The sequence below is a fragment of the Mus caroli genome, chromosome 1 (assembly GCF_900094665.2).
Source record: "Mus caroli chromosome 1, CAROLI_EIJ_v1.1, whole genome shotgun sequence".
NCBI classification, from domain to species: Eukaryota; Metazoa; Chordata; class Mammalia; order Rodentia; family Muridae; genus Mus; species Mus caroli.
This window is the reverse complement of record NC_034570.1, coordinates 85,321,266-85,344,472: the sequence shown is the minus strand read 5'-3', so window position 1 is coordinate 85,344,472 and position 23,207 is coordinate 85,321,266. Positions and strand designations below refer to the sequence as shown.

The 23,207-nt window shown below is 52.6% G+C and overlaps 2 protein-coding genes and 1 long non-coding RNA gene across 9 annotated transcripts in view; 1 reads left to right on the top strand and 2 right to left on the bottom strand.

Moving 5' to 3' along the window:
* Ankmy1 (ankyrin repeat and MYND domain containing 1) overlaps positions 1 to 16,054 on the top strand; it is a 41,988-nt gene extending 25,934 nt beyond the window's left edge. The window contains exons 16-20 of one of the 7 annotated variants that reach the window (XM_029473848.1): positions 4,669 to 4,741; positions 5,211 to 5,318; positions 5,433 to 5,593; positions 9,277 to 9,351; positions 14,945 to 16,054. In XM_029473848.1, coding sequence (XP_029329708.1) covers positions 4,669 to 4,741; positions 5,211 to 5,318; positions 5,433 to 5,593; positions 9,277 to 9,351; positions 14,945 to 15,153 — 626 coding nt within the window. In that variant the 3' untranslated portion in view covers positions 15,154 to 16,054. Of the gene's footprint in view, positions 1 to 4,665; positions 4,742 to 5,210; positions 5,319 to 5,432; positions 5,594 to 6,103; positions 6,304 to 9,276; positions 9,352 to 14,944 lie in introns of those variants that run through there. The other 6 variants (XM_021159810.2, XM_021159825.2, XM_021159816.2 and 3 more) reach the window with 6 other exon arrangements.
* LOC110292551 lies at positions 9,342 to 11,284 on the bottom strand. The gene is made up of 3 exons (XR_002377725.2): positions 10,620 to 11,284; positions 9,918 to 10,409; positions 9,342 to 9,398 (listed from the first exon to the last, which is right to left on the bottom strand). It is a non-coding gene; the product is annotated as an uncharacterized LOC110292551 (long non-coding RNA).
* An 87-nt stretch (positions 16,055 to 16,141) lies between the features above and the next one.
* Positions 16,142 to 23,207, bottom strand: part of Gpc1 (glypican 1) — a 28,527-nt gene continuing 21,461 nt past the window's right edge. Inside the window, exons 2-9 of the mRNA XM_021159869.2 lie at positions 22,819 to 22,977; positions 21,063 to 21,451; positions 20,224 to 20,389; positions 19,235 to 19,365; positions 18,985 to 19,104; positions 18,747 to 18,880; positions 18,318 to 18,493; positions 16,142 to 18,016 (exon numbers count right to left, since the gene is read on the bottom strand). Of these exons, the coding sequence (XP_021015528.1) occupies positions 17,784 to 18,016; positions 18,318 to 18,493; positions 18,747 to 18,880; positions 18,985 to 19,104; positions 19,235 to 19,365; positions 20,224 to 20,389; positions 21,063 to 21,451; positions 22,819 to 22,977 (1,508 nt within the window). The 3' untranslated portion in view covers positions 16,142 to 17,783. The remainder of the gene's footprint in view (positions 18,017 to 18,317; positions 18,494 to 18,746; positions 18,881 to 18,984; positions 19,105 to 19,234; positions 19,366 to 20,223; positions 20,390 to 21,062; positions 21,452 to 22,818; positions 22,978 to 23,207) is intronic.

The following is a 23,207-nucleotide window of genomic DNA, read 5'->3' as shown; positions in this document are numbered from 1 at the left end:
TCTCCCATCTGGAAGTGGATGGAGAGTGTGGAGGCCGAGTTGTGGCTGCAGTGGCTGGAAGGCGATGCCTCTCTTCATATTTGGATCCCACTGTGGGACCCAGGTTAAGCCTTGGGATAGGATATCACAGAGAATGCTGGGCCTCTGGTCCCCCCACAGCTCATAGGCAGGGGGCCCATCTGAGAAGAGCTGGCCATGCAAACTCTCCTTTTCATCACCGAGAGGGTCCTGGAGTAGGAACTTCACCCCTGGAGAGGTTTGCCATTCCTCACTCTGTTTCCAGGGCCTTGGCACTGTGCTGCACAGCATACGCTTCAGCAATGAAACAGACTTATTTTCAATAGCACATGGACCAGGTCAGGCCGAGTATTGAGATCCACGTGGGTGCTGATCCACTGGTGCCTCCCGCTGAACTACAGGATGGTTTCCTACTGGAGAGAACTTGGAGAATCGAGGGCACAGGAGCAGCCCTGAGTTCAAAACAAGCCTCAGCCCTGGCCTGGGGGACTTTCCCTTCAAATAGCCATGAAGTGATTAACTCGCTCTGACAGGTCATTTTAAGGCCCAAGCATGCGTCTGAAACCAGTGGAGTGACCAAGCCAGCACTGAAAGTGCTAATCATCCAAGCTAGAGGATAAATCCCAAGAAGTCTAAGTGCAAAGGAATCCGGAAACTGTTTACAACGAACTGTCAGAAACCCAAAGGCCAGGAGAAAATCAGAACATCCAGAAAATAAATGGCTTCGTGCTTTCAAGTGAGTACCAACACCCGACTTCTCATCAGACACGACTCTTCTTTTAACAAACTCTCTTTAAAGCGTTTGATGTGTGTGATTGTTTTGTTTGCCCTTATTGCATGTACACCACTTGTGCACCTGGTGCTCAGAGAGGCCAGAGGAGGGTGTCGGGTCCCTTGGACCTAGAATTGCCATGTGGGTGCTGATAACTGAGCTAGGGCTCTCTGGAAGAGAAGCCAGTGCTCTGGACCACTGAGCCAAGGAGAAATTACTCCTGACTAAGGAAGACAGCTGTGCTACAAGGACACAGTTCCTCCTCTTCCTCCTCCTCCTCTTCCTTCTCCTCCTCCTCCTCCTCTTCCTTCTCCACCTCCTCTTCCTCTTCTTCTTTCTTCTCCTCCTTCTCTTCCTTCTCTTCATATTCCTCTTCCTTCTCCTCCTCTTACATGATAGATTTAGCTCTCATAGAATAATAGATCTAGCATCTGCCTTTGACATGGTGACCTGGTATCATCTGCAGACCCAAGACAATCAAAACTTCCCTCAAAACAAAACAAAGACGCAACACCACACTCTTTAAGGTTTCTGCAAGTGATCCAAAGATCATGCAAGGCCTACAGGAGTGATTAATCAACAAAATCTGTTAAGCTCCACACAATCAGGCCATAGCACCGAAAGTTAAACCTGGGCTTGCCTCTCCTCCTGCTGTTGCTGAATCAGGAAGGCAGGACATCCATTTCCAGGCTGGCCCAGCCAACAAAGCCCCAATAAGAGGCCCTTCTTCCCAGAAAGCACGGAGGTCAGCAATCCTCATGCCATCTCTGGCTACCTCCTTCAAAATCCAAGCTCTCGGCTGAGTGCATTTCCGCGTGGCCAGAAGACAGACTCTTCTGTGGCATTAGCCTCCATTGAGGATAGAAGCACAGCCCCAGTTTCAGTGCTGATGAGCATCCCGGGACTCTGACCACCTGCTGGTAGGGCAGGATTCCACGCCAGGAGAGGCAAACTGAGAAGACCTCCTACTCAGGCCTGGGTACTCAGCTCCTAAGGTAGAGAAGTGTGCCATTGTCTCCATCACCAACTCTAGGACCACAGCTCATAACTACTCAGAAGAAGAGAGCCCTAAATCTCTCTCAGGGACATAAAATCCTTGTAAGCGGAGTGTGGCCAGATGATGCCTCTGAGCCAGCAGGGGTTCTGAGGACCATTGTGAGAAGAGTGGGACCCTGCTGGAGGGACAAAGCTAGACAACTGTGGCTAGCTCCTAGAGAGCATGGGGAAGTGGCTGGAAAGAGTGAGTGAACCTGCATCACTGACATGGGGCTGTCTGTGCAGCGAGCCCTGACTCGAGGACCATGCCAGTCTTTGAGCAAATTCTGTCAGGACGGTGCACTGTTGGCAACCAGCCAGCAATTCAAAGAACTAACCAGCCAGGCATGGCCAGGGGAGAGCCCTGCGCAGGCCACCCCCATCCTGTGGTGACTGACCTCAGGCTGTACCTCTAAGGGCACAGTACCAGCAGCAGGGGAAAGTAGAGCAGTTACGTTCCTCATTGCTGTGACCCAAAGCCTGACAAAAGCAACCTAAGGGAAGAAGGGATTAATTTGATCAACAGTTTAAAAAGGGGGATTGCGGTGCATCTTGGCAGGAAGGCGTGGCGGCCGGAGTGGGGGCCGCTGGTCACATCTCGTCGGCCATCAGGATGCAGAGATTAATGTTGCTTCCTCCTCTTTATTCATCCACGGACCTCAGCCCAGGGCATGGTGCTGCCCACATCAAAGCAAGGACTGGTCTTCCTGTGTCAGCTAAGTCTCTCTGTCTCTTTGGTGATTCTATATCCTGCTGCTTGCCTATCAAGATTAACAATCATGAGTCTGCTTGTGTCAGTCTCGTGACAATCATGTGTCAACCTGACCCCTAGACACATCACCTTTTAGTTTAGTTTTATTACTTTTGAAATTACATTTAGGTGTGTGTGTGTGTGTGTGTGTGTGTGTGTGTATTATAGGGTGAATGTGGGCTTTGCCACATATGTGGGGGTCAAGACAATTTGCAAGAACCCAGAATCTGTTCTCTGCTTTTATCATGTGGGTACCAGAGACTGAGCACAGGTCGTCAGGCTTGGTGGAGAGTGCTTTACCTGTTAGGCCATGTCGCTGGTCCATGAATCACTTCTAAACCATAGCATCCTACTCGTTGTCCCTAGAGCCTCGTTCTCATCTCATAATGCATGGGGTTAGCAGTCCCATTCTAAAGGGCAGACAGAAGACAGCATGGAGATTTGAGTGATATGGCCCCCATAGGCTCCCATGTTTGAATGCTTGGTCCCCAGCTGATGAAACCATTTGGGGAGGATTGGGGGGGGGAGCGGTGGCCTTATCAGAGGAGGTGTGGCACTGGGGCAGACTTTGAGGCTTTCAAAAGTCTGTACCATTCCCAGTTAGCTCTCTGTGTCTCAGGCTTAGGGTTCAAGATATAAGCTCTCAGCTACTGCTCCACCAGCCATGCCTGCCTGCCTGATGCTATATTTGTTGTCGTGATGGCCATGAACTCTAACTCTCTGAAACTGTGAGCCCCAGATACATTGTTCAGTAGGGTTGCCTTGGTTATGGTGCCTTACCACAGCAGTAGAGAAGTAACTAAGACAGACAGCAAGATCAGACTAAAGTGAGACCAAAGGTCAACAGAACAAACACCAAATCCTACAGCTCCGTGGATAATCATCTATGGACTTTCTGGAATGATGTGGGCTCCCAGAAGCGTTGGATAGCCTCGCCCTCCAGCTCTGCTACAGCACACTTAGTCTCTCTGGTGCCAGTTCTGCTCTCCACCCTCAGCTCTCTGCCCTCTCTCATCCTTGATCTGAATAACCGTGAGCAGAGACCATGCCACAGCCTGAGCCAAAGAAGTCGCTACATTGAGAACTGAGCCAGCCCTAGTTTCTGAAGACATGGGCAGAATGAAGCCAGATTCCTTGCTAGAACATAACCTGAAGGGCCCTAGTCCAAGCCCCAAGGTCCCGATCCTCCGGAAACGCCCTGAGTGGAGGCCCCACTGTCCATGCTTCCTCAGGTCGCTTGCTCTAGTTTCCCAAGCTCCCACCAGCATTGCCCAGTGAGGTCTGTTCACAGCAGCGTAGGGCTTGGCTGTCCGGTAGCTCCCCACTCTTTAACATTCCTCCCACATGCCAGTTCCTCCACATGATCAGATCTGTCACAGCAGCAGCCTCACCTCTCCACACCCGTTTTCTGGTGTAGTTACTTTTCTTGTTACGACGGCAAAAACACCTAACACATGCAAACTTGAAAGAACGTTCATTTTGGTTCACAGTTCAAAAGGGGAAGTCATGGAGACTGGAACATGAAGTGCCCTTCACCTTGTATCCCCAGTCCATAGCAGAGGGAGGGGGAGGGGGAGGGGGAGGGGGCTCAGCTCCTATCTCATCATTTACTCTGGGCCCCTAATCCCATGGGATAATGCCACATATGTTCAGGGTTGGTAGAGCCATGTGAGTTCAGCCTGTCTAGAAATGCCCTCAGCGACAAGCTCAGAGGTTTGTCTCCTAGGCAATGTTGAAATCCCACCAAGTTGATGAGGTCAACCACCATTATAGACCATGCACACTTTGGTTTCTAAGCAGGTAGCAGCTGGCTTCCGAGGAAGGGCAAGGAAACACAATCAGGACTTCAGAGAAAAGCAGGAGGCCATCAGGGCAACTCCTTCAGAGAGCCTGTGAGCTGGGCGAGGCTGCCTGGTAGCCTTTAGTGCTATGGCAAGTCAAACCCTGAATGGAAGCGGGTAGTGAAGGTAGGAGGTAGGGCTGCAGGTGGGCAAACCCTATGCAGGAACATGATGGCCATGGCTGAGGGCCCCTCGCTGAGCTGCCACACTCCCCTGATGACCGGGTGCTTATTCCTCTCTCTCTGCAGCAGAGCTGGCTCCCTGCCACAGGCTGAAGAAGAAAGGTTCCAGCTCACTTAGGACCCAATCCGTGGAGAAGCAGTCGTGAGTGCTGTGGTCTCTGGCCCTACTGTCCCTGCAGGACCACTTTCTCTCTCTCTGTCCTGAATAGCCTAGCCTTGGCCAGGCATCTCAGCTCACAGGCACAGGATCCCACCAGAATAAGACTCACAGTTGGAAGTCTCAGGACACACTCAGTTGAGCTGGCTGTCAACTGGGTGGGGCACAGCTGAGCTCCACATCTTCAGGAGGGTGGTGGCCACCTCCCAGGGCAGAGCACAACCTAGCTCACCCACTGGTTTTCTAGGAAGCTCCTGTCATCCTCTTGCAGGGGAGTCTCTGTAATCATCCACGTGCCCTTGGAAGGACCCATGCATTCTGAAGTTCAGGGCAGGGATAGAGAGGGTGATGGAGGAGGTTGGTGTCTTGAGTGTCACCCCAAACCCGAGCTCTGAGCTCAGATAGCAGACCCATCCCTGCAGCCTGTTTCCTTGGGTTTGTAATCTGCCCCCAGTTGCCATGCTGGATTGTTGTTTGAGCCTCTATGGAACCTGTGGTGGGCCCAAAGGCTCAGTGTGCATCAACTGTTCAGAATAACCAACCAATGTGGAGACCCTCCTAGGTAGAGACATCAAGTTGATATGTGGTGGCTGCCCTGCCTGGTGGAATGGGTGGGCATGAGTGCCTCAGGAGCTCAACGGTGGGTGCAGACCTGACCTCGGGATTCTGTTTATAGAATTCCCTTTTACAAGTTTTGCTACCAGTGTGGCCGCTCCATCGGGGTCCGCCTCTCACCCTGCCCCCGCTGCTATGGAATCCTGACCTGTAGCAAGTACTGCAAGACCAAGGCCTGGATTGAGTTCCACAAGAAGGACTGCAACGACATCATGGCCATGAGTAGGTTGGGGGCCACGTTGGGATGGGCTGGTGAGGGGCCCTACTGCTTCCTAGAACAAGGACGCAGTGCTGGGGATGGGGTTGGGGCTGAGAATCACCATCTCCCTTGAAAGCCCCTCAGCTTCATGATGATTTTCCCAGAATTTACAGCTGGGACTGGCTGGGTGGTTGTGTGTGTGTGTGTGTGTGCATGCATGAGTGCATGCGTGCATGCGTGCAGATCTTGGGACAGGGCTGGGGAGCTGTCTTTGAAGGGTGACCATAGCAGTCACTTCCTCTTGCCTGCAAGCAACCCTCTAGCCAAGTAGGGTGGGACTCTCTTTACCCCCGGTAGCATTGGGGATGCACAGAGAGGGTGGCATTTTGGTCTAGGTAGCAAGGCTTAGTGGTTAGTGCTCCTGGGCCTGGCCTCCTAGGGACAGTCCAGGCTCATCTACCTCTTGAGTGTCTTCTTCAGACCCAACAGTTGGACCTCCTTTCTCCTCCCCATGCCTCCTCTTATCCACCCAGTGCCCCACTTGGAAGGTTCGGCTTGGAGGGTGGCAGGATCTCCATGAGGGAACAATGCTTTGTGCTGAGCTTGGAGAGGAGCCCAGGGGTTGCACCCTGTGGTAGCCTGACACAAGAAGTGTCTGCACGACGACAACTGTATTTCACAGCAGTCTCATCCTCCTGACCTGGCAATAAAGTGACCTATAGTGTGTTCTTAAGTCTGTGCCCCGCTCTGCCATTGCCTGGGCCAAGTCCCAGAGTCCTTGGCCATGCTAGCTAAGTCTATATCGATGGTCTCTCATAGGGCCTGGGCTGGGCTGGGCTGGGCTCTGTAGAGGGCTGGTAGACAGGCAGGCCTAGGGTCTTTGCCAGAGAGCTGACAGCAGGGCACTGGCAGCTCCTGGCTCATGCTAGCACTGGCTTTCCCAGTTGTAGGCATTCCCCAATTGCAAGGAAGAGCCATTCTCTGCTGTCAAGACTCTATAGACTCCAGGGTGCTCTTGCAGTTCATCAACTGGGTGTCTACCATGTGCTGGGCATGTTCTGGCGCCACAGTGGAGGTGGAATCACAGGGACTGATAGGGATAAAGGGACAGGGATGGAGCAAGGTGGGGTGGCCAAGGTTGGCAAGTCTGCCCTGGAGAATCAGATCCATTTTCTCATGAGAAAAGGGGAAGGCACGTAGTGAGGATTGCAGCCAGGCCTAAGGGTGTCTGGGGCAGATATGGGGCAGAGAGCAGAGTGGCTAGACACAGGACTGAGGGGGCAAGGTGGAAAAGGGACTATAGAGCCTGCGAGGACTGGGGGAGACTAGCTGGGCAGCCATTCTTCCAACAGCAATACTGCTGCCTGGCTTTTGACTTCAAGGCTCACAGAGGTGGTGAGCAAGGCTTTTGTACATAGATGAGGAAGCCCACGGACAGAGGAAGAAGCTGTTCCTTGATGGAACTCAGCCATAGGTGGCTTTCCAAGAAGGGCTCCAGAGAGGCAGTGACTGGAGCTTTGTCCCTTAGTACCAGTCAGTTGTCACCATGGATTGCAAAGTTCCTTGTTCTAGAGGGCCAATGCTAGTTGGGGCTTAGGAGCTGGGGTGCTGCTGCCCATATTAGCAGCTGGGTGTGTATGATATACTTCCATTCTGCCTATTACACTTCCACGCGGACCACAAAAGCAGACAAATGCAAGTTATCGTTTCCACGATACCAGGAAGGGCCATTGTCACTCTGTGTGTCCTTCCAAAGGGGCCCGCACCTCTCCAGACGTGCAGGGATTAGCCAGATGTGTACACATATACACACCAAAGAGTGTGGGCATCCCTTGCTCCAAACAAGGCCATGAATGAATACCTTCTGATTGTATCTGTTCTGCAACATTGCCTCCAAATGAAAACCTTACCGTGTTTTACTTTATATGTATATTTTATATTTTGTATGAATGTTTTGCCTACATGCCTATATATACATCACATGCATGGCTGATGCCTATGGAGGCCAGAAGAGGGCACCCGGTATCCTGAAACTGGAGTTGCAGACAGTTGTAAGCTGCTCTATGACTGCTTGGAATTGAACCAGAGTCCCCTGGAAGAGCAGCCGGTGCTTTTAACCACTGAGCAATGTTTCCAGCCACTCCCTAAGGATTTAAAAGGAGATAATAGTGGCATCCTATCACATTAAATCTAAATGTTTATTCTGAACATTTTGGGGGCTATATCTAGATTTTAATCTGTGCATGCACACAGCACTCTAGGATGCCTTGCAGACATGCGCACACACCCCTCTACGGATTTCTGCCTCGAACAGTATGGCAATTAATGTGACCTAAAGTTTATTTTCTGGTCCCATCGTTTCTAAATTAGTGTGTGACCAATGTCACTACACATGGAGGGGCCCGAGTGCCAGAATGTTACTCAGGCCATGTTGTCCTTCAGTCTACAAAGGGTCACACACACACATCCACACTCTCTTTGGGTTTTCATCCATTCCATTGGGTTTGCAGGAAGCCTTCCCCATGTTCTGAGGTGTGCTCTCAAGAGTGACGTTGTGTGACATGCGTCCATGTTGGTGTGATGCTTATGTTCTTTCACTCTCTCACACCCTCTGATGTAGGGACCTCTGTGGCAGTGACTCCCTTCTCTGTCTCACCCAGGAAGCAGCTTCTTGCAGCCCGAGCTGTACCTCTATCATGCTGCCAGAGCCATCCGTCCCTGACAGGTTGAGGGAGCGGTCTCCAGATGGGGCTGCAAACAGGGCTGATTTTGCCCAGGTGTCTACAGATATTTCAGTATGTCACTGTTTGATGGACCCATGGGTCTTCCCTAAGGTGGAAGACTGGCATTCATGTCTCTTCGCTGTGCACTGCCGCAGACTTCTCCTTAGCTATGTGGCCTCAACCTGCTGAGTTGTGACACATTTCCTGTCTGATAGACAGACCAACTCGTATCTCCCTGAATCCCTTCCAGACAGATTGTGCGTGTGGTCATTGGCTTTGCAGTTGATTGGTTTCAGTGAGGATCAGTGGGGAGGTTTCAGGTGAGGCTTCCATCCCTCTCTTCACATGGGATTTATAGAAGGCTCTACTCTGGCTGTCACATCCCATCTCACCCACGGAAGTCTAATTATCTCTGCCTTCAAAAGCAAAACTGAATGTGGCCCCATCCCTCCCCTTCTCACCATCCTGCCAAGATGTTCCTGGCTTCTCTGTCCAGTCCTTGAACAATGTCCCCTTCTGGCCTTGCTGTTCTGAAGCCTAGTGGTCTCCTTGACATTGCAGCTTGTCCTGCCTTCAGCCCCCACCCAGACACTCTGGACCCTTGTGGCTTCCTGTAATGCCGCCCTCCACTGAGTGGCTTTCACTGGGTCCCTGTCTGTGCTTTTCCTGGTAGCCACAACCTCAGAGCTGCATGGTCGCTTCTAGATCAACTGTGTTGTGAGCCCTCACCCTCTGGGTCGCAGGACCAGATGTCCTGGTTCCTGTATCGTGAGGACCCACATTCCAGCACAGCCAAGTACATTTACTGTTTGGTGGTAGAATTGAGATGGGGAGCCATATACATAGATGACGTTGCTCATTAGAGCAAGGAAGGGTTTTGTGGCCTTGGGGCATATAGTCTAAAAAACCTCCTTTAGCTCAGAAGAAGAGGTCAGATGCTAGGGCTGCAATTGGGCTGGAAATTGTACCTTTTTTCTTTCCAGGAGCATCATCTTCTCGCTGTCTTCTCAGGGCCTTGGTAACCCCTGTGGAACAGTCAGCTTTCTCCATGGAATCAGGTAGGCTTGTACTCTAGAGCAGTTGGAGGCCTGTACTATCTATCATGCTAAGGAGCAGGAGAAAAGTGAGGCAATTCTAAAGTGGCCATGTCTAATGCCACTGCTGCTCCTGACTGCAGAGAAGGGAGGTGACACCCAAAGCTGGTGCTCAGAGCCGTGCCTCCTCCCTCCTTACCCACAGTAGGGCTGCTGGCCCCAGTGATGCTGGGCAATCTGTAGATATAGTGAGTATTCTGGGGCAGGTGGCATACAAAGTAGAAGAGGTCTGCAAATGGTCAGATGAAGGGTGTGGCCTTCTCCACCAGATACCTGTTGTCTACTGAAACATCAGCCCAGCTCTCTCTAGGAGCAAGTCCAAGCATCTCAGAATCCACCCCGTGACTCCTGCCACCAGCACTTCTCCTATCTTAGGGGCTTCCTGCATAGTATTGAGGCCATTGGCTGAACCTTCCGTGCTGCCCCAAGGTAGGAGTGGGGACAGCAGGGGAAGGAGCTGCCCCAAACCCTAACAGCTGCTCTGCTCTGTCTCTGGTAGTCTCTAGCTGCCACATGCCCTAGCTACTCACCTGCTAAGCCTCCACCTTGGATCTAAATTCCATCCCTGTTGGGAGATGTGTTTCCTTCTCTTGTTCTAGGGTTGGCACGTTTCCAAGGTAGCCCACTCAGGCAGGCAGCCTTTGGGTAGTCACACCAGCTTGGATGGACCTGCATTTCCTGCCCCTCCCCCCCATTGAGTTGGAGTAGCAGAGGCTCAGGATGCAGTTTAGGGTCCAGCTTGCTTAAAGAGTGCCCGTGCCTCCATCAGGCACCCCAAGGTCAGGAAAAGTGGGGAAGATGTCCATGAGCAGAGCAGAGCTGAATCTCAGCCTTCTCAGTGCTGCCTGACAGGCAGATCTGTCTTCAGGTTGCTCCCGAGATGATGTCCTGGTGTCTTCCAGTCTCTGCCCGGGAACTTGAGTGTGTAAAGGACATAGCGTGTGTCCAGGCGCTCCTGGCTCTGCTCCAGCCCATGTGCTCCTGTGCCCAGAACACTGGCGGTGGGGGGGGGGTCAGCTGGGCTGGCAAGATAAAGAAGACAAAGTGGGCAGAGACTGACTGACTTATTGAGGCTGAGGCACCCGGGGACTCTCCTGAGGGGATTGGAAGAGAGGAGGAGCTCCTCTGGAGACCCTTTCCCTCTCCCAGGTAGGTCCTTAGGCCACACTTCAGGTGCCAGCACCTGTGCCGCCTAGTGTCTGTCCTTCCCAGAACCCCTTCTCAGAGCTCACCTGGAAGTTTGGGTTCTCTTTTGGGCTAGACTTGGCTGCTCTAGCCCTCTCCGTCTGAGTCAAAGTGTCCCGCTTTTCACCTGAGACCTCCAGGGCTCACAGGGAATGAGCCTGAAGCAGTGAGGCAGGGTGGTGAGATGTGAGCTGTGGCGAGTGATTTGTCTTGCCACCTTCTGAGAATCCATAGACTCCAGGTCAGTGGGGGAAGGGAAGAGAGAGAGGGTTCCTTGGGAGAAGAGCCAGGAATGTATGTGAAGGTATGTATGTGATGGCTTAGGACAGCAAGCAGGATAGGGACAAGTTGTGTCTGAGGGGCTCTGAGGGAGGCAAGGCCCGACAGGCTATAGACACAGAGGGATGGCGACGCCTCATAGACTAAGAAGTCAATAGGGGTAGCAAGGGAGGGCAAGGTCTGGGAGCTGGGGCTGGGGTCTGGCTGGAGAGCAGTAAGGAGAGCCACCTCTTCTCAGCCCCCTTCCACACCTGGCCTTCTGGGAGAGTGGGCTGCTGCCAGCGTCTAGGCCAGATGACCATCTTGGCTTGGGACTAGAGGCAAAGGAGCTGTGGGTGGACCGGAGAGGGTCTCAGATGGCAGCAGAGAACTTGGATTGTGTTGGAGATGGAAGCCTAGAACATGGGCACCAGGGTTCCCTGTGGAAGCCTGGGAACTCGTGTGTTCTCTGGAGGGGGAGGAGTAGGTAGCCATGATCTGTACTACAGACAGTGTAGCTGGAGCCAGGTCGGTGACTTCCCCTAGTTCGTTCCGTTGAAGCCTGGGAAGGCCATGCAGTTCCTTCTGTTTCTCCCAGATCCTGGTCTCCCCTGACTATGAAGCCAGGAGGCGTCTGCAGACCACACTGCTTAGTGGAGGGCATCGTTTCCCCACTGTGTTCTCCTGGCCTTGTTGACTAGCTGGATGTATACAATTGAGCTTATTTCTGGGCGCTCTTGTATTCTTAGCCATGTCCCTTGTCTGTCCTTACCTTGGTACTGTTACTGTTTCAATTACTTTAGATTTGTAACAGGCTCAAATAGAAAACAGAACAACTCCACACCTTCGTATTCTGTATTCTTTCTCACTGCTTTAGCTCTCAGGGGTCTCTTGTGCTCCCGTGTGAATTTTAGGATGGTTGTATGAAAGCTACTATAGGAACTTTGAGAGAGATTACATCGAATCTGTACATTGTTTTGAATAGTATCAGCATTTTAACAGTATTCCATTTCCCAAATCCAGATCATGATATATTCTTTTATTTACTTAGACGTTTTTTGTTTGTTTGTTTTTGTTTTGTTTTGTTTTGCTTTGTTTTAGACAGGGTTTCTCTGTGTATCCCTGGCTGTCCTGGAACTTGCTCTATAGACCAGGCTGGCCTTGTACTTCATCTGCCTCTGCCTCCCAAGCACTGGAGCTAAAGGCGTGTGTGTGCCACCACTGCCTGGTGTACTTAAGACTTTTAATTGCCAATGTGTTTTAATTTCCAGTCTTCCACTTATGTGGTTATATTTATTTTTAAATCTTTTAATTTTTATGTAATCACAGATGAAATGTTGCTCTTAGCTCCTCCCCTTCATTCTTCTTCCCTGCCTTTCCCATCCTATAGACTTGTGAATCTTGCAATTCCTCATATTATTGATTTCTAGTTTCATACTATGTGGTTAGAAAATATATTGATAAAGTTTGAATTATGTGACCTGCCCTGGAGCTGTTCACATGCCCAAGACACATGCACATGCGCTGTGCTGTGGACCGGGTTACCTAGTGCACCTGATCTTCACTATTTTTTTGAGCTCATTGTTTCTTTGTTCTTCTGTCTAGATTATTCACACCTCACAGGATTTGGGATGCTGAAGTTGCTGCTTACATTCCCCACAGACCCGGCTGTTTTATATTTCATGCATGAATGTTAGGTGCACACTTACTTACAACTGCTATATGTCCATAGATGATGGCCATATGGTGACCTTGTGATTTGAACTGGAAATGTGTTTGGTGGTCAGACACGTCTGTTGTCTTTTAGTCTGCATGGGGTCTATCTTAAAATCTGCTCTCTGTCAGCCCATGTGTGTGCTTAAAAGTGCCTTAGTTACTCTCAGTTACCTTCCATGATCAAGGCAGCTTGTAGAAGAGGCCTTTATGGGGCCCAGTTTCACAGCATGAGTCTATGACCATCATGGCAGGGAGCACGGTGACACGCAGGCAGGCAGGCAGGCAGGCAGGCAGGCAGGCAGGCAGGCAGGGGGCTGGAGCAGTAGCTAAGAGCTTACATCTGATCCACAAACATGAGGCAGAGTAAAGAGCTAAACCTCAAAGCCCACCAGTGACACACCTCTGCCAACAAGACCATGCCTCCTAACCCTCCCTGAACAGCTCCTTCAGCTGGGGACCATCATTCACACATATGGGCCTATCGGTGATACTCTCACCCAGCCCATCATACAATGCTGAGATGAATTCCATATACAGTGTAGAGTTGGATTCCTCTGGCCCAGCCTCACGGGCCCTGCGTGTGTCCTATACTGGCTTAGGAACTCCTGGTCCTCCTGCCTTTGCCTCCCAAGTGCTGAGTATAGTTTAAATTTTTATGTAATTATTTTGGGGTTCATACTTGAGTGCTGAATTGACATCACTCCTACCCCACCCTCTCTACCTTCCAACTCCTTTCATGACCTCCCAATACACACACATACACCCTTCTTGCCTTCTCTCTCTTACACACACACACCTCTTACCTATTCTCTGTCTCTCACACACACATACACACTCCCTTGTGTGTGATGGATCTTCCATTGCTCTTACAATTCCTCATCTCTCACTTTTAGTCTGGCTATGTTTCAGGCCTTCATCATCAGGTTGATGTTGCTTGGAATCCTTTCAGCTTTACAGCTCCAGATAACCTACTCATGCCAAGGTTTAGATAGTTTTGGCTATTGTGCCCTTAAATGAGCCATCCAAGTCACCTCCTCGTCCTCTGGGGTTTGTCCAAGACTGGGTTTGGTTATTCACAAAGGGTTGTCATAACCACATAGTTTCTAATCGCCCTCCCCCTCATTTCTCTCTGATAACACCTATAAACGATTTGGGTTTGCCTATGATCTGGTTCCCAGGGTACTGGATCTGGTGGCAAACTGTTTTGCCATGTGGTGATTTAAAAATCTCAGCTTACCTCTCTAGAGGCTTTTGACTTCTCTTTCTCAAGGGGATCTCCCGACTTCTCTGTGGGTGACCCCAGCCTTTTACACTTGCTCATTACACACTGTCACTAGCCACTGACCTTTTGTGGGTGGCCCTGGGATGCAGCATGAGCTTTCCTGGTCTCTCCCAAGAATCAGAACCCTGTTGCCCCATGGTGTTCAGTCACTTGGGCCTCAGTGTAGGTCTGCACCTGGCACACGAATTGGCCCATTTACTGCAGGCTCTTAGTGACCTCTACCCCTGGGTTTAGTCCATCTGAAATCTATAGGTACAGTTGACTGTGAAACAGTCACAAATCCCCATTTTTATGTTTGTGCAGAAAGAGATTCATGTTAGCAGTCGACCGTGTTCCTGTAACATCTCATCACAGAGTAGCTGGGGTGACTGCACAGCCTGATGCTTTGCGTTCTGTGGGTTCACACACTTTTGGCTGGTTCACTTCAGTGCTCTTTTAGATTGAGCTCAGAAGTAGGTCTGTCCTGGAAGTGAGTACTCCCACTCATCCTTTTGGGATATATAAAAGGGATGTCTTTAGTCACCAAAGTATTACTCTCTGGGACAATTCATTTGTGTATTCATCTGAGTTATGTGTAACTGTCCTCATCTGGGAGGTGTTACTGCACAGAGGGAGATTCTGATGGGCAAAGACTGCCCCCATTCCTCACCAGGCAGCCATGGTGTCTCACTAAAGCATCTTAATCTCTACAGCTTTGCTGCTAGGATTCCTAGTACCCTACCAACCCACCCAGTGTCACCTTGCTGGTCTCTAACCATCCTTCTTTGATGACTTGAAGAGTACAGGCATGTGAATGGATGAGTTTGGGTGAGCACATGTGTGCAGTCTAAAAGCACCACACTGGTCTGCAAGATTGCCTGCAGCTGTGGGATGCTCACAGGGGCACTGGCTGCTGTCGCTAGGCTGTTGAGGATGCCTGTGCCTTCCTGAGTTTGCCTAAGGCTGAGAGCTGGTGATGACAGAGAAGGGACTCCTCTTGGGGAGCATCATGACAGGACTTGGAGGAGAAAAGGGCTGACATGGCATTTGCCTGGCATTCATTGAGATAGCCCTGTCCTGCACCTGGCTGCTGACTATGCTGGACACCTGTCTTATGTATTCTCCTTTTCCTGGCAGGGAGGGCTCTCCAGTTCCAAATGTCCCAGGTGTTCATGAAAGTCCAGCCTGAGAAGTACCCGGAGCAGAATAACCACGTATCCAAGAGTGTCCAGCTCAGAAGGAATGTGGAGTCTAAGAACCAGGTGTCCAAGAGTGCCCAGCTCAAAAACAACCCAGAGCAGCAGAAGAAGGGGTTCATGAGGCGGAGAACCTGCTTGACGGCCTGACATGGCGCTTCACCTGCAGTTACCAGTGAGCACCAGCATGCCCACCTCATTCTACATGGAGGCTCTATTGAGCCATTACCTCACTCCATAGTTATCTATCCTGGCCACTCAAGGAGACAAGACTGTACCCCTACCCTCTCCCATGGAAAATTCTGGGCTACCCAGCACCAGGGCTTCCCAGGATTTAAAAGAAGGCAGAGTGTGAGGACCCAGCTGCTACCCTGGGCCTGGGCACTAAAGTATCCTTGGGTGGAATCCAATACCCAGCCAGAGCTGTGGCCTTTGGAGAAGCCTCTCTTCTGGGAGCTGTGGCCCGGTAGCATGAGGGGTGGAGCTCATGCTTGAATAGGCCCCACTGAATGGCAACACTGTGGGCCCCAACTCTGGTAAAGCACACATGACACATGGCTGAGCAGGGATTCTTTGAGTCTGGGCTACTGAGTGAGCTTCGTAGCAATGGAGGTAGGCACTATGTACATAGGGACAGGTCAGCTCCTTGAGGTGAGGGTGAACTAGCCCTGAGTATCTTACGTTACTTAGAACATTTCTGCAGATGTAGGAGAACTTGGGATAGACTGGTGTGTCAGGATATCCCTTTTCCCTACACTGCTCTCTTGGGTACCTCTGAGGCACCCTGGCAGGAATGAGAACTTTTCTATGGCTAAGACCATGCACGGCATGTAGATGGAGGTGGGTTAAAGAGGTGGAAGGCCGGTGGAACCCACGTAGGCTGGCTGGCTCTGGTATCCTGGCTCCCTCCTCCCATAAACTTTGGGATGTCCAGTTGGCACAGACAGGTATCTTCCCAGGTACACTTGGAGATAGATGTTCAATGGTTGCCACCACATGGAAACCCCAGGACTTTCCTACAGGCGCAACCCCTCTTCACCCTCCTCCTAACAAGCTCCAGTCTGTGCTCTGCCATGGGCTGGGCGTGTCAGGCTCACATGCACACACACCAAGTCTTACCCGTTTACATGAGGTCATGTCCACTGTAGGTCCCCAGCCTTTAATTCATACAAGGACTCAAAGAACACACATTATCCACTGACACCGAGTGACAGAGAGCCTCATTGAGAAAGGACCCAGTACCCTGGCCACTGTCCTGGCTGCCCTGTATAGCATGGGTGCTGCTGTCCTGACACCTAGGCACTCATCTCAGAGCCCAGGTCTAGCTCCCAGTGCCCCTGCTTGAGTGGCACTAGCAGGGCTGTGGCTGGGTTGAGTGTGCTCAGGGCATGGGCCCAACAAACCCACAGGCCAATTATGGAGAATACCCATCCTGGACCAGGGGACCTGACTACTGGGCAGGCCTTGGTGCTGTGCTGGCAATAGCCTCTCTAACCCAGTGACTAAAAGAAAGTTAAAAAAAAAATTTAAAAAAAAAAAAAGCGGTAAGCAGCCTTTTTTCCAGGCCTTCTGCATGTCAGGACCACTGTCTTCCTGGATATAGCAACTCAGCATCCTCTAGGCCCTGGAAGGGAAGATGGAGCCTTGACAGCCTTGGTAAGCCAGGTGCCCCCAGGTCTCGAGGCCATAGGAGGAAACCAGACTCCAAGTGGTGCCCTGCGCCTCTCCAGTGCTGTCAAGGAAGATTGAGATGTAGCGCTCAGTGGACAAGGACACTGAGGGTCTGAATGTGCATGTCTGTAAAAGCCCTTGACTGTCAATGCTGCCCCAGCTCCTGCAGAGCTGCCTGGGTCAGGAAGGGGCCCAGGCATCCTCTTGACCTGCAGTGCCAGGTCTCATTGACCCTGAGCTAAAGTTTCACCAGCCACCCAGCATCCCCATGGCCAGGTGACCTTTCTAAGTGGGGTAGGGGCTAGATGTAGCTGGCTGTTCCCCTGAAGTGAGGCTCCTCACGTGGACCGCCAAGGCCAGTCTTTGTGAGCCCATCTGAGGGGACGGAACATACCCTCAAACAGTGTGGCAGAGTTGAGCGTAGTATGGCTGTGCCAGCTGCCACCTCCCACCTCACCTATGTCATACTAGAGGAACCCCACAGTGGGTCTTTTTTTGAGAACCAGATTCACTGAGCTCCACAGTGGCACAGGGTCCTGGTCTGCTGTGTGTGGGGATCCTGGCTGCAGAGCTTCTTCTGAGTAGAAGGTATCATGCATAAACTTGAAGGCCCTGCCAGAGCCTGGGCAGCAACATACTGGCATCCCCTGCAGGCTTCCCGGGGAGCTGCAGGATGGGCCTCAATTTCTGACATCTGTGGCCCATGGGGTCTGGTAGGGAGTCCCCAGCGGGAAGAGGCAGGAGAGGAAGGCACAGGCTCACTTGAGGTCTCCGATGGGTTGTAGCTAACAGCCTCCCTTCTGGTTGGCCTCATGAGCTTCTGGGGGTGGTGCAGGAGGGTAGGGGAGGAGTGTGCAGCCAGAGGTGCCCCTGAGGTCCCTGAAATACATGGCTTTTGGGGACACTGGCTCGCAGCTGACCTGATACAAAATTAAAAGCTAGGGTGACAGGCGTGGCCAGACCCAGGAGGCCAGGACCCCCCCATGCACCCTGCCCCAGCACTCAGAGCTACTGTCTCCTTATCCTGCCCTGGACCTCAAAAGGCCAAGGGAATTAAATATGGTCTGTTGCATGTTTTGGCCAAGACAGTCCTTGGGGCTAGGGGGCAGTTACCGCCACCTGGGCCTGGCTGCCACAAGGACCAAGGTGACGAGGAAAAACAGGAAGAAGCTGTGGGGCTCTGGGCAGGTGGCAGCTGAGGTCTTCTGTCCCTCCTGTTCTGACAGGCCGGGGAGGGCATGGGTCAAGGGGGTCCGGGAGCTGGAGCTCTTCTTGCTGACCCTCCGGCCACAGGTGTCATCTGGGCATCCGCCACCGCTGCCGGAGCCACTGCCGTCATCACCTGGGGAAGACAGGAGGCTCCAGCAGGCTCTTCCTACCTGGGTTCCTGAGTGCTCAGGTGACACTGGGAGTCTGAGGCCCGTTGTGCCCACCCGAAGACACAGTTCCTAGGTCTGCCTCCTGCTGTTCCCACCTGTTACATGATAGCCAGATGGACATCCTGGCTGGGCCTCAACTGTGCTACAAGGACACAGGGCCCTTAGAAGGCCCCTGGCAGAGGAGTCTGGAGAGGCCTTGTACCCTTCCACTTCTGAGCAGGGGCGATCCCTCCCCAACCCACCCCAGCCCTGGGCGGGCCTCACTGGCATCCTGGAAGTCCACATCGTTGCCGCCATAGGCGCCACGTAAACGGTTGGTCATGATCTTGAGCTGCATAATCTGCTGGCGGATGGTCATGTCGGGCTTGGTGATGTCCACTTCCACCTCAGGGTTGTTGATCTGGTTGGCCAGGCCGTCACCCATCACCTCTGGTAGGTACCTGGAACAGGGCAGCCAGCCGGAGCCACGATTCATTCCATTAGCTTTTGCAAAGGAGTCTAACCAAGGCACATTGCACCCCATGACACCCTGAGAGCCAGCGAACCTCTAATGCATTGGTAACCCATGTGGGCTCCATGGTGGGGTGTGGGGTATGTGGTGACTTCTGGGAGCTGGTGAATGTGTGGGATCCTCCAGGCCACTTTCCCTTGCTCTGGGCATCTGTGAGGATGTGGCCAATGGCGGGCACCTACCGGCCCTTGGAGATTCCATTCCAGCAGCGGTCGTCACTGGCAGGACTCATGGCCATCTTCTCACTGCACAGTGTCCCTGGGAGGCTGATCCAGAAGTCCTGAATGTCTCGGAGCTGGGCCTTGGCCTCAGAGACCTGTTGGATGGCAGTCAGAGCAGTGAGAAGCCTGGGGGACAGACTGCCTATGTCCCGTCCCTCCCATGTGGATATGTCATGGCCACTGAGATGGGTACACTTACCAGTTTTTCCAGAGTACCTGTGGAGGGCTTCTCCTGCAGTGCCAATTTGCCACGGCGACGCTTCTCCTCGGGACCTGAGCCGTGGGGATTAACCTTGGGGTTTCCACAGGCCTGGATGACCTAGGGAGACACCAAAGGGGTTCTGGAGGGACCGCAGGGTTTCTCAGGCCCATACCAGGGACAGACCCTCCAGTGCTCACAGTGGCACGCCTCCTCCCACCCTCACCCCCCGCCCCCAGCCCCCCCACACCTTAGCTGTGAGTGTGTCCTTGTTGTCCTGGAGGGCGTTGATGGCCTCCGCCAGCCACACGTGCACACCGCCAATGACACTCTCTGCACCCGACGGGCCCCAGAACTTGTCAGTGATGAGCACCATGGAGTCTGGCAGAGGTGTTAACATGTGTGCACATTACATTACATGTGCACATTAATGACAAGGTCACGTGAGCTCACATTCCGACTGAACCAGCTTACACTCTGAGCATTCATCACTAGTGGATACCCACAGGCAGAGCATAGGTTTCCACGAACACACAGGACATCTGGCAATCTTGCCTAGTTCATTTCCATATATGTCCATGTTAGCTCATGCAGGTGCTGAACATGCATGAATAGCTGCTGGCCCACCATGTATGCACATAATCACACCAGACCCTGAACACATAAACTGTGTGTGCATGTGCATGCTTGCATACCACACAGATATAATAGCACATACACACTGGCTCATAGTGCGAACGTACCTGTCAGATCAGCATACTAACCAACTCATGCCAGCTACATACCAGTGCCGACATGTATGCATGCTAATTTGCCCCGTATCAACAGAGGTACACCGTGATTCCTATGTGTTGGCATATGTGTATGTCAACTCCCCTTATGCTAGCACATGCGCATGTAAGTACACCTGTGATGGGCAGGGAGTCTCTGTGCACACCACCGACTGGCCCATTGTGTGTATCATACTTAAACATATACAATGCCAGATTGTGTATGTTTATGTTCATACATGTATGGGTTTGTCACATATCACCTCTGTGTTGTTGTATATGCATGCTGAAGCAGCTATTCTACCATATGCCTTGGGACAACAAAATCTTTCCCTTGATCCCCAAAGCCCCACTCATATCAGGCCTTCAAACCTTCATGTGGCCCACACCAGGGACTACTGCCTCCCAGGACCTCTGTCTGCATGGTGCTCCCAAGGACAGGCCAGATGGCCTGGGGGGTGGGGCTCACCCAGGAGGTTCCTCCACTCGGCATCCAGGTCAGCCTGGTTGGCAAGGCAGCCTTTGAGCACATTTCGGCAATAGTCGGGGCAGGGCCGGGCACCAGGGACTCCCCGGCAATGAGCACAGTAGACCAACTTCATGATGGCCCGAGAACATTCTGGGGCCAGAGGTACCTGGAGAACAAAGGCAGCCTGAGCCCCCGCTGCAGTCCTTGTGCACCTGGTCACCAGCTAGCCCTGAGGGAACCCCAATGTGAAGGGCTTGGGATGCAAGCCAGAACATCTAGGCTCTGCTCTAACCCATTGTGGGACTTTGCCTAGGCTAGGCTATCTCAGGTACACGTCACAGTCCCAGGACTACTGCTGCCACAGGGCTTTGCTGCAGATAACCGAGGTCCATGGGTTGGGAGGTGACTTACCGCACCTAGCTAGAGATGGAGGCAGTGCAGTTTAAAGCTGATACTCTCTCATACCCTTCCCCAGGTGGATCTGCATTGTGCTGTCCCATTCACTGAGCTACGGTGCTTGCCTGTGAGGCCTGTTTGCTCAAGGGCCAACTGTATCATTTTCTTGTTTCCTGTTTCCTGAGCCCAGCAGACCAATGGCCCTCTTCACCCTGCCCATAGCCGCATTTGGATAAGGACCCAGGACTGGGCAGCAGACAGACAGGCTTTAAGTGGACTCACATCTGAGGACCCACTGTAAGCAACCGATAACAGGCTGCAGCTATGAGCCTAAGAGCCAGGAGGCTCAGAGAACAGGGCTGAGTGTTGGGGATACCAAGCACCCAGGGCACAGCATGAGGAACTCCCAGGGGTCTACTCAGAGCCCCAGGCAGTGTTTGTACCTGGGCCACCTTCCGGACTACATCACTGGCCACACCCAGGCCCTGCACAAAGGAACGTGCAGCCACAAAGGCACGGGTGGCCCGCAGGCGCAGTTCTCGCGGGGCATCTCCAAACGGCCGCAGTGCCTCCGCCTGCTTGCCCAGGCAGTCCAGGTAGTCTTCAGGCAGCAGCTGGGGGTGCAGCTGCTTGAAGAGGCGCTCCAGCAGCCGTGCCCAGAACTCGGCCAGCGTCTCCTCAAGGTGCAGGTTGGCCCCACGGTAGTAGAGGCGCAGCTCAGCATATAGGTCCCGGAAGGCACGAGTGTTCTGCGTATACAGGTCCCCAAAGGCCCCAGGGAAAGCCTCTTGCAGTGTGCGCTCCGAGTCATTCAGCAGGCGCTGGAAGTGGTCTGTGCACAGAGGAGAGGCAATGACCCGCTGAGGGGGGGGGGGCTCTGCTTCTCTGCCAATCTACTCATGGGCTTGACAGAATATCCCCCTCTTCTCAGAGCCTGCTTATGCAGTCAATAAAAGCTGGACACCATATTGCAGAGGCTTCCTCAGGCTCTCCTCATCAGAGGTGCAGAAGTCAGGAGTGGCCTCTCAAGGGTCATAGGCACCTGTGTACTTAGGTCTCTAGCTCCAGAGGCCATTTCTGAGTTGGACCTTAGGAACCAACAGATGCTGAGATTCACTGATTCTGGGAGGGACTGTAGTGGGAGTGGTGGGAAAGAAACCAGAGTGAGCCTTGCCTAGCTGCCAACTGCTCTGTCTTCTGCCCCAATGCTCTTGGTTGCTCCAAGCAGCCCTCCTCCTCCCCCTGTTCTCCAGCAAACCCGCCCTGCTGCAAACCAGTACCCCAGATGGATACTTTTCGGTGAGGGCGGAAACATGTGAATATGTGCTGCAGATTTTGAGGTTCGGGGAAATGTCACCGTACTTCACATCTCTGGGATGGAGCCCTGATTGTGGCATCCTCACTGGAAGTGAGATCAAGGTCTGAGGCTGCTCAGCTCCTCCCTCCCACACCGTGTTACAAAGGAAGGCTTAGCAACAAGTGTCAGAGTCTGCAAATGGTTAGGGCTCTCTGATCTGCTGGGATTTCCCAACCCTTGAAGCTATGGCCCAGCTGTGGCTAGACAAGCTGTGCGTGCTTCCCCTCTTTGGCTTTACAGTTCATATTTTCCCAGTTCCACCCCACTGCAGGGGCTACATCTTTGCCTGGGCCCTGCCTGCATCCCTTCCGGAGTCAGTGAACCTCTCTGTTTAAGGAGGGGACTTTCTAGGGGAATGGGCCTAGGGCCCCACAGAGTCCTTGTGAAACATTCTATCACTGATGGAGCTGCTGCCCATATACAGTGGCCACATGATTGTAAAAGTAGCTAACCTGGTCTTTTGAAGTGCACAGGAGTCTTTCTTGTCCTGGCCAAGAGGTGGTTACCTCAGGACAGGCCCTGCACTTTCAGCCTTCAGTCTGAGCTTCCTGACTGAGATATGGTAGCTGGGATAGTGGGCCTACCACGGGGACCCCAGAAGATGCAGGTGATACAGGTCAGCCTTCTATAGGTCTGCAGGGGAACTCTGCTTGGGACACAGAAGCACCCCAAGCCCAGCTGTTCCCCTCTGAGGAGCAGGCCCATTCTCCCTAGGGCCCTGACAATAATTTGGGTTCATTGTTCTATTCAAGCCTGGTAGGAAGAAGGAGACCCTCCTATGGAGTTAGCCATCCAAATCTTAGCCTCTGGCTCCTCCCCCACACTCACAAGTGCCCACTTACCATCAATGCCATGCAGCTGGGTGGCCAGTGTGGCCTGCAGGGCGCGGCTGCTGTCATGGAGTGCGGTCTCCAGCTCCATCCGGCTGTGGTTGGCCAGGTTCTCCTCCATCTCACTGGTACAGCAAGTGTAGCCCTGGGGGCAGATCCGCAGGTGCTCGCCTGTGGGATGGCAAAGGGTGTCGTGAGGGGGAAACGTGGTCCAGGATGCACTGCCCAAGATGGGGCTCAGCTCAGGTTAGGAGCCCTTTGTGAAGGCAGAGATGGGGAGAGGGGGCACATTGTAGGGCACAGCTGGGCTCCAGTGTCTCTGACCTCCCAGGGCCTCTGATTAAGATTCAGGGATGGGGTACCACAGGTTATCAGGGTTATCAGAGGGCTGAGCCTCAGAC